This window comes from Mustela nigripes, chromosome 13 (genome assembly GCF_022355385.1).
Source record: "Mustela nigripes isolate SB6536 chromosome 13, MUSNIG.SB6536, whole genome shotgun sequence".
In the NCBI taxonomy this organism is placed as follows: domain Eukaryota; kingdom Metazoa; phylum Chordata; class Mammalia; order Carnivora; family Mustelidae; genus Mustela; species Mustela nigripes.
Window position 1 is genome coordinate 130683687 of NC_081569.1, and position 14343 is coordinate 130698029.

Here is a 14343-nt window from a genome sequence, read left to right on the forward strand (position 1 = left end):
CACCACTCCCTCACCTAAACCCTTGCCTGAGCCCACCTTCTTTCTTTTCTTTCCATGTTAAACGCTGAGGTGAATTTCACCTAAAATTAACCATTTTTAAAGTGTACACATCAGTGATTTTTAGTGTATTCATGATTTTGTGCAACTGCTATCACTATCTGATTCTAGAACATTGTCATCACTCCCCAGAAAAACCCTGTACCCATAAAGCCTCCTTCCCCCTCCCCCAAACTCCGGGCCCCATTAACCTGCTTTGTCTCTAGAGATTTGCTTACTGTAGACGTGTCCTAGCAGAACCTGCACAATAAGTGGCCTTTTGTGTCTGCTGTAACTTAGTATCATGTTTTCGAGGTTTATCCCTGTCAGTACTCATTCCTTTCTGTAGTCCATGACCTCCTCTCTTGCCATCTTGAAAAGGGAGTGTCCCGCGTCTTGATTCCTCTAGAACACTAGACCATCCCTTGTCCAACCCCCACAGCTCTGTCCTCCCTCTTCAGCCTGACCCATCCCCCCAGAACATCAGCAGATACACTTGGTTCTGGCTACCATTCTCACACACACTTGCACAGGTGCGCACACACACACACTTCCCTCCTCAAGCCCTCTCCCTCTGGCTTCCCGCCCGGGGCTCCCCACACTGAATGAATACCCCTCCTTTGTATTTCCACTGCCGCCACCTGGTTACAGAAGCAGCTTGCGTGGCTGCGGTGCCCTCCCAGCTGGTGTCCCTGCCTCCCCGTGCCCCTGCCCACTGCAGCAGGGAGGGCACCGGTCCCCCCGCGCGTCCTCTTTGATCTCTCACTGAAAGCTTTCAAAGGCTTCCCACTCCCGACCCACTAGAGTGCCCGTCCTTGTTCCGGCAACGGGGGGGCTCCACAGTCGGACTCTAGTCGTTCTCGTAGGCTCTGTCTTCCTCCCTTTCTCTTCGAAATCTCCTCTCTGGCAAGTCACAGCCATGGTCAGTTTTCTGCCCTCTGGTTCTAAGCCCAGCTGCGGCACTTGCTAGCTGTGTGATGTGGGGCAACCCAACCTTCTCTGGGCCTCAGTTTCCTTAACTGTAAAATAGATATCAGATTGGATATGGGAACATAGTCAACAGTTAGCCATTGTAACCTACAAAAAGAGCAATATCTAAAGAGTCAGCCTACAAGAGTACTCCCCCAAGAAGGGTAAGAGTGAAGGTGCACAAAGACAAGCTTAGTGGTTGCACGTTGGCACCCCTCGATACATGCTGGACCATGACCTTCGCGAGCTGGTACCCTGTCCCCCACCATAAGACCTTGCTTCCAGTAGGTACTTAGCAAATGCCCTTGGGATGGATTCACCCCTGACCCCACGGGCCTTCTAACCAGCCTCTGGAGGTCACAGCTGTGCCTCTCAGCCCTGCCCCCTGGACCCAAGCCCTCTCTCTGCAGGGCTGAACCTCACTGAGAAAATCAAGAAGATCAAGATCGTCTTCACTCCCACCATCTGCAAGCAGACCTGTGCCCATGGACACTGTTCCAACAGCTGTGAGCGTGGCGACACCACCACCCTGTATAGCCAGGGAGGTCACGGGCATGACCCCAAGTCTGGCTTCCGCATCTGTGAGTCCCTCCCCCGCTCAGGGGGTTCCCAGTCCCTGGGGAGGGAGTGGGTAGACAGGGTGGCCAGAGGGACAGGCCCAGTCTTGGGCAGGAGCCCAGAACTTCTGCAGAAAGGAAGCCTGCTACTCTCACACTGTGGCTTCCGTGAGTTGTCCCCAGTCACACAGAATGTTGAGGCCTCTCCCAGCTCTGTGATGGCCTAGCTGTGTGACTCTAGGCAAGTCCCCTAACCCACCTGAATCCATGGTTCCTCCATGGAGAAGTGAGGGATTTAGCAGTGCCCCAACCCTCCTGTCCCCCAGGTTATTGTGGGGTCCCAGGACTGCATGAAAAGGCCCTTTAGGAAGGCAAGGGCTGGCTATTATCTACCCTTCCTCACTCCCAGCCTCCTGGAAAGTCCCTACATTTCAGGGTGTGCTGGGCTCCTCAGGCCATCCAGATGGGAGTTCCTGCTCCCCCTGCTTCCTCGTGGTCACTCGCTGGCCCTGTGCAGGGCACTGCTATGTTCTTCTACCCACCAGTCACCTTGAGATCGCTGTTGTAGATTTCTGCCAGATCCCCTGCCTGAACGGAGGCCGCTGCATCGGCCGGGACGAGTGCTGGTGTCCCACCAATGCCACCGGGAAGTTCTGCCACCTGCCCTCTCCAAAGTTGGACACGGGGTCTCTGCAGAGGGGGTCCCGCAATGGGGTCCTGCAAGAAGGCCCCTTGAGGCAGTCCACCTTCACTTTGCCTCTCTCCAACCAGCTGGGTGAGTGTGGGGCTGGGGGCTGCCCTGGGTCACAGGGGGTGCCGGCTTCGTTGGGAAGTAGCCACCATTCAGACCTCCCTCCTTCGCTGGCCCCCGGCGGCAATTTCATCTCCTAAACTTCCCTTCGCCCTTCCTCCCAATTCATCAATATTTTTTTTTTTTGTCCTTGCCCCCTACTGGGTGCTACGGATGAGATTTTTTTTTAAAAGTATAAAGGCGGTTTCCTGCCTTCAGGGAAGCCTCAGCCCTGGACGAGAGAGCGGGGCTGGGTAGGAAGGAGAACACGATCATCGAAAACATGTCATTTCCCAGGTGCCAAGTAAAGAAAGGGCACCAAGAATACAGACTTCCCTAGGAGGTCAGGGGCTGGAGGGCCCCCCAGCTGTCCTCCGGAAGGCTGAGAGGAGGAGGTGGGCTTCAGTTGGCCTTAATGGGTAGCTAGCCTTTGACTAAGCAGAGAGCGTGGGAAGGGGATCCTGCACACAGGGACCAGGGTGAGCCACGGGGTGAATGTGGGGCCCTGCTGTGTCCATCGGGCCAGAGTTCAAGGATGGTACAGGATCGTGGCAGGAGGTAGAATCGATAACTAGTTTGGAGGTTGAGCATGAAGGCCCTTCTTTGGAAGGTGCAGTGGGAGGGAGTCTGAGTTCCATCCTGTCCTCACGAGGGAGCTGTTCTGGGATTGAATAGAGTGGAGAGATGGAGGGACAACCTGGGGGAGACATAGAGAACCAGGGGTGCTGGGCCCTCTTCAGAAGGTGGGGCCCTGTTGCCCGGCTCTGACCCAGCCCCTGTGCCCAGCCTCCGTGAACCCCTCCTTGGTGAAGGTGCATATCCACCACCCGCCGGAGGCCTCCGTGCAGGTCCATCAGGTGGCTCGGGTGCGGGGCGAGGCCCCAGAGGAGAACAGCGTGGAGACCAGATCCTCGCCCTGGCTCCCCGCCAGCCCCCGCCACAGCCACTGGGACAGCAACAGCATCCCCGCACGGTCTGGAGAGGTCCCCCAGCCACGGCCCCCAGCAGCACCCAGGCCTCCGGGACGGCTGGGCCGCTGCTATCTGAGCTCTGTGAATGGACAGGTGAGAATGCATCCTCTACCTCAGCCCTCTGGGCTTCCAGAATAGTCAGTGACTGCCCCTCACTCTGCCCCTTCTCTCTGCTCCTCATCCTTACGGAATGAATGTCTGCCGAGTCTTCTATTCCCCGTGTGGAAAATGCAGAGCATAAAATTGTGTGACCGAGGGGATGCCTCCTTACCACCTGGGATCCACTGGACACCTGTCAGTTCCAGACATGCCAAAGAGGCCCCAAAAGGGTCCCCCTCTAGAAGGGCACCAGCATCGCTGCCCCCAGTAAACCCTGGCCTGTCCTGAAGCAGAGCCTTGGCCTTCCGGCACACGGACAGTAGGGCTATTAGAACAGACGAGAGAGAGTATGGTATTCAGTTGAGACTGGGGGTCACAGAGATGTGAAATTAGAAAAAGCAGATTAAACCCTAAAGCCTTGGGGGTAAAAGATGAGATACTCCACCCCCCCTGGAGCCATCCATAGTCAGTGATGGGAAATCAGGGGAGTTTTTCTGAGTCTAGGCACCTAAAAATAAGGGCTAAGCCAGACCTCGGATGGCTTTTGTTGGAGTTGCATATTGGTGTTTCCAGAAACCCCTCCTGAGGTTAAGGAACTGGAGGAGGTAGCGAGTGGCCAAGGGATAAGGACTCTGAGTCCCCAGATCCTCCCCGGCTCTCAGTTTGCAGTGTCCCTGAGCCTACATCCTGTTCATGGGGAAGACTTGCATCGTGGGTGACCCCATAGTTCTGTGGAGTTTGATGGAGGAAAGCCCATCCTTTGGGACCCTCTGTGGGCTGGGGACATGGAGGGGGACAGCTTGTAGACCTGCACGGAGCAGATCTTTCCTTATCTGGGTGTGCCTGCCCCCCACATTTAGGGTTTGATGGAATGGACTACAGGTTTTCGGCTTCCTTCCGGGGTACCCCCTGACTCTCTCCTCTCCTCCCTTGGATGAGGCATCCCTGTAGCAGGACGTTGGGATTGAGCTCTCACCTTGGGTTTTCCTGGGATGGCTCTGTGCATAGCAGGGAAGGGAACAGGGTGTGATAGGTGTCCATGGCCTCTTTTCCAGTGTGCCAACCCCTTGCTGGAGCTGACTGCCCAAGAGGACTGCTGTGGCAGTGTGGGAGCTTTCTGGGGGGTGACCTCATGTGCCCCATGTCCACCCAGACCAGGTGAGTGCTAGGTGCCAGAGTGCAGGGTTTGGGGTGAAGTTTTCCTAAGGCCTGGGCTCTGCTTCATCTCCCACCAGGGTCTCAGAGGCCAGGCAGGGAGAACAGGCTGGCAAACTGGGCAGGCTTTCCAGATGTGCTCTGAGGGTGCTTCAGGCTGGTGGCTACCACCCCTGACAGCTCAGATGGCTCGGGCCCAGGTGCAGCCTGGGCTCTCTGTTCTCTCTGATTGCCTGGGAGGGGTTCTTCTCTCATGCCAGTTGTTCCTGCTCAAATTAGGGATCTCATCCCATGATGGGCCCCTTCTACATATCCCCCTGCCCAGGCTTCAGGGTCCCAGTGGTCTGGATTTAGTGACTCAGTGCTTCCCCGGTCCTCTCCCTGGAGGGGCCTCCAGGCTACCTCCTCACCTCCTCACCTCCTGTTTCCTCACCCAGTCAGGGCTGGAGGTCTGTCCCAGAGGGTCCTCTGCCTTGGGATATGGGAAACCCAGTGTCCCGCCCTCTTCTGAATGGTGGGAAAAGCCTACGTTTATCCATTCATTCATTCGCTCCTTCATTCATTTATTCGGCAAATATTAACCAGGTGCCTTGTGTGTGCCAAGCACTGAGGATTTATTTGGGAGTCAGCAAAATGCCCGTTCATGCTGTTCTCCTAGGTCTTGATCTTACGGTTGGGAGGTGGGTATGAGGGTCTGCGCCTGAGTACGACTTCTGTCCGCTCAGCGTGTCTTCTCCCTCCTGGCCCCACTCCTGGGGCCTGGGCCCGGGGCCTGGCTTGGATTACTTTTTCCTGTCAACAGTCGACTTGGTGAGTTGGCTCTTTGTAGGGGGCCTGGCCTGGCGCCCAAAGGTGGGAGGGACAGGGCTATTCCTAACTTCAGACTTGGTTGTGGTTAAAAATAAGCGCGGACGGTTTTGCAGCGTGCTGGGGCTTTGGGTGAAGCCTTGGAAGCTAGCAGTAAGCTTCCAGACTTGAGCACCCAACGTGGAGCAGGTCCCGGGCCCAGTTCTGCCGGCTGACCTCGGCTCTGTGCCGTCTCCAGTCTGTAGGGTGGAGATGGTCATAGAAAGGGTTGTGGAGACTGCGGGGCTGCTGTGGCCAATAGATGAGGCATGTGCTTAACATTCGGGCAGTAAACAGAAGCTGTGATTGGTATTGCTTCAAAGTAGCCCTCCTTGAAGGAAAATGGCGGGGCGGTTGGGGGGGGCTAGGGGGGGTGCAGGAGGGGGCCTTGAACTGCTCAGCATCTCCCCCTGCAGGCCAGAGTTGTCCCGCCACTTTCCTTTCCCCGCTCTTTTCCTTCTTCCTCCTGGTTAGGCACACCCTTGAGACTTTCACATCCCACATTCCATTCAGTCCACGGATATTTACATTAACGAATTACCCATTTGAAGTGCTCCTGGTGTGCAGGCCCAGGAAGGACAGTGGAGACTGGGGTAGAAGTAGTGCCTCCTTTCTCCAAGCTTGGGGGCTTGGGGTGGGGAGGGCCTCAAGGGGGGCGTATACAGATAGCACTAAGTAGACAAATGCCAAATGCTGTGTAAACACAGCAGAACCAGGAACACAGAGAGGTCCTATAGCACCTTTTTACAAATTAGAGGAAGGTGCCACTTCCTTTGTTCAAAACAGTCTTTACAAATAAATATCTGAGATGCCAGCGATTCTCTGAGATGTGGTGCTTTTGTGCAGTGGAAAACCTGCACATCTATTCGCTGTGGGGTAGTGGATCCTAGCTCAAATTTGTGGATCAGGGAAAGCTTCTTATTGGGGGGGGGGGGCATCCGGGATGAGATCTAAAGGATTATTAGAGGAGGCCAAAGAGAAGGGGAAGAGCTTAACCACCCAAGGAAATCACAGATGCAGGTAAGACCAGGAGGGTGAGGGACTCTTCCTGGAGTACAGCACATCCAAGGCTGTGCCCTCACCTCCACCCCATCCCAGTTAGTGACTCCCCAACCCCCTCCCCTACTGTGTTCAGGACATCTCAGCAAGCCAGGCACCAGGGTGCAAACCCTGGAATGTCAAACATTCCAGCACACTGAGCAAGAAATCACAAAGACCAGGGAATGTAAACACTTACAACACGTTACAGTGCAGCTGGGCATTGTATAGAGAAAGGTCAAGACACCATGAACCTTGTTTGTGTTGATAACGTGCCAGATACCTAGCTCTGTGCCTGAGCCTAGGGCCGGGGGTTGGGGATGTATCTCTAAGTAGGCACGACAAGCAAGCTACCGTGCAAGAGTCAGAGGAAGAAAAGGTGAGCTGCTGGGGTGGCTTTGGGAATGGTTGGCAAGGCAGGCAGGACTTCTGGGTTCTAGAACATTCCCAGGCTTGGTGGCTTTGCCCCTCTGAGCCTCTAAGTCTCCTCTGATGAAATAAGGCTGTGTCCTTCAGGAAAGGGCTTTGTCATCCCCAACAAGGTCATCTGGCAGAATTGGGAAGGAAGAGAGTCATAAAGCCAGCAGCTAGGGAACTATGTGACTTCATGGCTTCCCCTAAGTCACTTTTTTGACCCTAAGTCAGTCTGCTTTTGAGGGTCCAGACCCAACTATCAAAGAAGGCCCCTGCAGAACGATGCTATTTCTGATGAAGAAAGGGACTGCCTTGAAGTCTCATTTACATGGCACAGACATATCTCTTTTCTTCTGGAAAAAAATTGTCCAGTGCTCTCTTTCTTATGGAGATGGCTCAAGAAGTCAAGGCAGGTCCGCCTCTGATTCCCTCCCTTCTTTCTCCATTCACTCTGGGTCACGGATGCCGCTGACCTTCCAGGACTCGCCTGAGCCCCATCTTCCTGATCCTCAGGAGTTTTCAGGGCCTCTGTCAGGGTCCAAAGAGTGCACAGCAATCAAAGCCACTTTGATTGAGGCCACATTTTAGAGTTTTTGTCTGAGAAAGACAGACATCTGGGTTGACTGGAAAGTTGGCTGCTGCCCCATCTGGCTTGGCACAGGCTGTGTCAACCCCCGGGCCCCTTCGCGGGGGCAGGCGGGGCTGGCACCCTGCTCTCAGCCTGCAGTGGTGGCCTCCAGCTGTTCCCCACGAGATCTTCTGTCCGTCTGCCTGGCATGGGATGAGGTCACCTCCAAACCCAGCCCCTTCCTCTCCCTCCAGGGACTGCTGCTTCTCTTGCTCCGCCCTTTCAAGGAGCTCTGCATCTTTCCCTCTTAAAAACAACAATGGCCACCTCTTGCTGAACTTCCGCACTATGACGGCTCCCCACCAGCCCGATCCCATGAAATTATCACAACCATGTGCAAGCTAAGCGTCTTTATCCCCACTTGACAAATGAAGAAGATGAACCTCAGAGAGGACTGAGCAACTTGTCCAAGGTCACACAGCAGGGCAGGGGAGCAAAGCTTCAAATCAGTGTGTCTCACTTTCAGCTGACTGGGGAGACTTGAGCCTACCCAAAGACAACAAACACCAGGACCTCAGACACACAGTTCACAGCCAGGAGGGGGCCGCCCGGGGTCGTGTTTCATGAACTACATGTGCATGAAGGACAACATCCCTCAAGAAGATGGGGCTTGGCTACAGGCAGGCAGCAACCTGCAGCTCAGACCTGAGAGTTCACAGATGTGCTGGACGAATTGTACCAGGGCGGAGCCAGTAGGCTTGTTCCGTGTGGTTCTGGAAGACTAAAGCTAATGTGAGGGTGTTTCTGGTGAGCAGAACTCAACTCGAAACTGAGCACAAGGAGCTTACTTAAAGACCGCAGCTTATCAAAACCCCAGAAGGACTTTGCTCCCCACCAGGGCGAGGATGCCTGCTGAGAATGGTTTGTAGAAGGAGCTGGAAAGGATATTGATTTTTGAGGGAATGGAGGTTCATATGTATGTGTCTGAAAATGTGCTGGAAACCCTCAGTAGAAAGCAAGCTTTGGTTTGCCTTGGTTTTGCCAGTGCCCTTGCCCACAGGACCGTTTCCTGTGAGGCCAGCCCCTGCCCAGGGGGTGCGTGTGAGGAGATGCAGGCAGCCGACAAGATTTGGAGCGGGGAGCATGGGGCAAGTCCCAGCAGCGACACTGTTTTCTTCACCATCGCTGTTAGCAGCCGTGTGCCAGGCACCATGCTAAGTGCTTCCTCGTTCCACTGCGTCCTCACCACGTCTCTGGGGGGTTGGGTGTGACCGTCTTCATCTTGGGGTGAAGAAGTTGTGTCTACGTGATCTGAGACCCCGGCCTCTAACTGGCCTGAGCTCTGTCTCCGAAGCTGTTGCTTGCCCACTTGGCTTGGGGAATCTTCTCCGCTAGAGGACCCCGGCTTAGGGAACAGCTGTGCTGGGGTGGGGCTCCTGTTCTCCAGGACTCTGGCTAAGACGCCAGTCTCCTGCCCTCAAGAGATGGGATTTTTCAGATTTACAATTGTTGGGCTGAAGAAAAGTAGTGTCTCTTTGGCTCAGGGATGTTCTGAGAGCTTCTTCCAAGGGACTTGAGGCCTCCAGGGAATTGTGCCTCAGCTCAAGTCAGTGCCCTCCTTACCCAGGACGGGGGTCACCAACACGTGGCATGTTTGGCCCGGAGAGGTCCATGGAGGGCTGCGGAGGGGTTGTCTGGAGTGATACCTGTCTGAGCCAAGGGTCTGACCAGACCCCTCTCCACCTGACTGCTTGTGGTGACCAAGACACTCACTTTGGCTCTCATGCTGCCCCCAGGGAAGCAGTCAACTTTGGGTGGGATTTCCACAATCCTGGGTTGGCAAGGGATTAGGGGCAGGGGGTGGGGGGATCCATTAGGACTTTACCAAGCAGGAAAATCTGGAATCATGAACCTTATAATAATCACCAATATGCGACAAGGATCGTGCTCAGAGTTTTGCAGGCTTTTTTACTGTTCACGGTAGCCCCCAGGAAGGAATTGTCACCTACCTTTTACTGATAAGGAAACAGAGAGGTTAAGTAACTTGCCCAAGTGTCTCTAGCCAGTGAGGGGCAGCAGCCTGCCTGCTAGCCTTGAAACTGTGTTGCTGGAAGGAAGGAGTGAGGAGTGTGAGAGGAAGGAAGGAAGGAAGGAACGGGAAATGAAGGGAAGGGAAGCAAGAAGCAGGAAGTAAGTCTTAGGGAGCATCTACAGGGACCCCCAGGCATGGGGCTAGCTTCAGTCTGACCTTGATTATTTCTCAGTGAAGTTGACCTTCACAACCCGTGAAACTGAGTTTCTGTCCCCACTTCCACCGAGGAAAAAGTTAAGACTGACAGAGGTTAAGAAACGCGCTTTGGGTCACACAAGTAGAGCGGAGCCAGGAATGCGATGGGGTCTGGCTGCCCCAGAACCCACACTCCTTCCACTGCTCTGGGGGGGGGGAGGGGGGCTAGAAGGTTTTTTGCTGCTTACTGGCCCCCCTCCCCAGAGGTTTACACATCTAGGTTCAGCTCCAGTCCGCTCACGTGCCCCGGTGCATTGAGCTTAGTCTCATCCGGGTTGTGTGTGTTTCTGTCTGTCTGTCTGTCTGTCTTCTGGCAGAGAGATGTGTGGCAGGGTACCCTCCAGAGCTCCCTGCTGGGGCCATCTGTCATCACAGGCTGAGATCAGCATGGCTTGTAAACAGCCCCGTGGCCAGACATATGTCTCCACCATTTCTTCCCCGAACTCTCTTGTAGAGTCAGGGCCAAAACTGTCTCCAGGAATTAGTTTGTCCTGGATGAGGCCTCCTTGGGAGTCCCGGCAGACAACGGGGAGAGTCCACAGGGCAGGCTCAGGCCACAGCCAGGGGCCCCTCCACTTCCTTCCCCGGTGTGTGAGCTAGTCTGGGTGCAGCAGTAAGGGGACAGGGCTGGGGTCAGGGACCAGAGAACCTGAGGTTCTGGCCCACGTGGCCATGTTTCTGTACCAGGAAAGGTGCACACGTCTGCCCCACAGGCTTCGCGGGCATTCTGTGATGCTCAGACTCCTTGGAGTTGGGGGTGATCCCAGCTGACCCCTCGGCCACTGCTCGGCCTTTCTCAGGCCTGAGAGGCCCAACTGCAAGGTCGCTGGCAGCTCTCCACGTGTCTCTTCGAAGCACCCATGGGAAACATAGCTTCAGCCACTCCTAGATCCACTTCTGTCTTCTTCCCAACCCCCATGTCCTCCTTGTGTCAGCGCAGGGGCCGTGAGGGGTGGTGCGGGTTCTGCCCCATTGTCTTCATTCTTTCTGCTTGGCACTCCAGTGGTAGACCTTGTGGGGCATTTTCGCAGCTTCTAATAGTCCTCTGGCCATCTCTGACCATCAGTCCTCCTGCCCATCTCCTGACCTCCTCCTGGGTATCCCTGCTTTTGCTTTTCCCATTTGCTCTCCTGATCTCATGTTTAAGCAATGATATCAGTTGCTTGAGCAGCTGCCTCGGCTCAGGTCATGATCCCGGTGTCCTGGGATCGAGTCCCACATCAGGCTCCTTGCTCCGCAGGGAGCCTGCTTCTCCCTCTGAATCTGCCTGCCATTCTGCCTGCCTGTGCTCATTCTCTCTCTCTCTGACAAATAAATAAAATCTTAAAAAAAAACAAAACAAAACAAAAAAAAAAAAAACAAGGGAAGAGAAGTTCCCCAAAAGGGTAATCTACTCCCTGATGGGCACAGGTATCCTGTAGCCTGCAGACCCTCGGATTCTTGCCTGGACAACTCCTGAGGCTTGGCATGAGTTCTTTCATTTATGTATTTGGAGACGAGAGAAAGGAGTGGTTCAGAATCTATCCTCTGGGGGCAGACTGCCCAGGTTCATAATCCCAGCTCCACCCACCAGCTGGGAGACCTTGGGCATGTTTCCTAACCCCTCTGTGCCTCTCTCTCCAGGAGAGAGGGATCTGAGGAAGTCCTGGGGTGGCAAGGCTGTCTGCCTGGGGGATGCCAGGCCCAAAGGGGATTTCTGGCCCATGGATAAAGTGCTTGGAGCAGGCAAAAGGGCAGCCTTCTGACCCAGCCCAAGGTCAGACTCCCCTGGGGGCAAAGAGGCCTAGTAGACAGGATGGTGGGTGTGGAGAGGTCTTTAGTTTTGCCCTTGGAGGGTACAGTGGGCCATTCACATCTAAATTGTCCCTAGGGCCCTCTCCTCCTGGCAGGTTTCCCAGTGCACAGGGTTAAAGTTATTCTGTTTGCTCCTCCATAAAGTGGGGGAAATATTAGTAAGTCCCTTCGAGGACTATTATAAGGATTAAATAAGCTGATTCGTGTAAGGACTTTAGAGTAGAGTCTAGCACATAGTAAGTGCTATTTTAGCGTTTACTCTTATTATTCATTCCGGTTTAATTGTGGGCCGCTAGGGGCACCTGGGTGGCTCAGTCCATTGAGCATCTGACTTTCCATCTCAGCTCAGGTCTTGATCTCAGGGTCATGAGTTCAAGTCTCACACTGGGCTTACCAAAAAAGATGATTGAGTGCTTATAGTGCGCCACATGCTGTGCTGGGCTCTAGAGATGTAGCAATGATGAAGACAAGGTTCCTGTCTTCATGGAGCTGACCCTTTCCCAGGGGAGATGGACCAGCATTTTAAGTGCCATGGCGAGGAAAGGCCTGAGCGTGTTGGGAGGGCTTGGGAGGTGACCTAGTGAGCGTGGGTGGCAAAGGCTGTGGCATCGGTCCCCCCAGCTACCTGCTGTGAATCACACAGCTCGAGGCTGCCAGGAGCATGCCTGGGATGGAGGGTGGGTGCTGAGTTCTACGCGAGCCAAGGTTCTCCTTCCACATGGCTGTCTGGACTTCAGCCTGCTGTCCCCGGATGAGCCTGAAGCTGACTTTTCCAGATTGGATACTGCACTTGGTCTCCCAGAAGCTGGCAGGTGGCTTCTGGGAGGTGCAGAGCAGGGTCCGAGGGCCTTCTTTGGGATCCAGTAGGGGTTGCTGGCAAAATGGGAATTTCATCCAGGACAGTGGCTTTGAAATTTATTCCTGTTTCCCTCCTGCCATCATGGTGCTGCCCTGGCCTCCGGCCCCTTCTCTCTCACCTGCCTTCAGCAGAGCGACAGGCAAGGGATGTGGCCTCTGCTGCCAGAGGCTGGGGTTCCACCCCCTACTGGGCCCCCTCTGAGCTTCACTTTCCTAGTCTGGACAATGCGGATAATGATCCCGGCCTTGCAGGATGGTTGTGTGGGAAGCAAACAGGATAATGTGAACCAAGGGCCTCATGACTCCATCCAGATGTTCCCTTGTCACTGCTTGTCGGCCCCTTGGCATCAGCCTCCCATTATTCTTTCCCACCTTCTGCTCCTCATGTTTGCAGGCTGCATCGAATCAGCTTGCTTTCTGAGTTTCCCCAGTGTCCCTGCACTCTTGCCTCCTTCCCGCCCTCACCGGATGCCCCCAGGCTCCACGCCGGGGGCTCTCTCCCTTTTCCCAGCCTCACTCCCCCTCCTTCCATCTCGACGTCAGGATGTTCAGAATTCTCATTTACCCCCGCCAGGCTGGAGCCTAGTCTCCCCATGGGGGGACGACAGGCAAAGCTGGAGTGAGACTGTGGTCCATAGAGGGAAAAGGTATTACAAATTCAACCGACATTTTTTTAATGTAAAAAAAAAAAAAAAAAAAAAATGAAGGGGCTCCTGGGTGTCTCAGTTGGTTGAGCAATTGCCTTAGGCTTGGGTCATGATTCCGGGGATCCCGGGATCAAGTCCCACATCAAGCTCCCAGCTCCATGGGGAGTCTGCTTCTCCCTCTGACCTTCTCCCCTCTCATGCTCTCTCTCTTTCTCTCTCTCTGTCAAATAAATAAATAAAATCTTTTAAAAAAATACTTAAAAATCTTAAGTGAAGCTTTAAAAAAAAATGAAGAAGCCTCACTAACTTACAATCTCACTTGGTCTGTATGTCAGACTCAAATGTCACGTCTGACATGTGGCGTGTCCTCAGGGAAGAGCAGGGCTCCAAGAAAACATGGCACCTCCTCGTGTTTGTCTCTGGAATGAATGCATCCCCTACGACAGTGCCCGGCTTATGGGGTTTTTCAATCATGTTGTCAAGTTTGAAGGAAAACAACCCTCTCCAAGTGGAAAAGTGACTCTAAAAAAATTCCTGCAGAGAAACAGAATTCGAAATAATACTAATTACATCACTGCAAGTGATCACTTTTAAAATGTGACGCTGCCCCTTCTCCCCTGACCTGTAATCAATTCTCAGATAAAAATAATGAGGGCCTCTCAGGTGTGACCCACAACGGAGGCCAGGACCTAAACGACCAAGAAGGCTGTATGGAATATGGTGTCTACATAACAGACTTTGCCCCAAGTCTATAACGTGCTGGGAACTAGCAGCTGACGATAGAGCGAAGCCGTCTGGATCAGAAAAACATTTAGACAACACCAAGATGTTCAACCTTTGCCGTACAATTGGATGAAAACATAGGTCTCTCTAACATATGCCTCGGTATTTGCAAGAGTCCATTTCAACAATGAAATAGATGAAGAACTATCCTCTTGTAAAGATACTGCTAAGGGAAGGATGAACCACAAGTCGTATATTTGTAACAATAAATGACTTCTTCAATAACGATGAGTTATTGGAGTGAAAGGGAATCCAGATGAGGACTGAGAGGTGGGGGGCGCTGCACAGGAAGTCCCGTCACCACGGCCCATGATCAGAGGCGGGCCGCCGCCACGAGGAAGGCAAAGTCAGAAGACAGATTTCTAGAGAATTCATCACGCGGTTCACTTTATGAAACAAGACCTTTCAAGTAGAATGGGCTCTTAATGGAACATTGTGTCAGAAGAGTGTCTGTGCAAATCCCTGTACTCCTTTAGAATTGCTGGCTATTAGCCAAGAAATGGTCAGACTTGTAGATGAACTGTTTTTTTT

General features: G+C 53.7%; 1 protein-coding gene across 1 annotated transcript in view; it reads left to right on the forward strand.

Annotated features, from left to right (window-relative positions):
• Positions 1–14343, forward strand: part of LTBP2 (latent transforming growth factor beta binding protein 2) — a 100702-nt gene that overhangs the window by 48630 nt on the left and 37729 nt on the right. Inside the window, exons 5-8 of the mRNA XM_059373746.1 lie at positions 1416–1586; positions 2131–2337; positions 3139–3416; positions 4478–4580. Of these exons, the coding sequence (XP_059229729.1) occupies positions 1416–1586; positions 2131–2337; positions 3139–3416; positions 4478–4580 (759 nt within the window). The remainder of the gene's footprint in view (positions 1–1415; positions 1587–2130; positions 2338–3138; positions 3417–4477; positions 4581–14343) is intronic.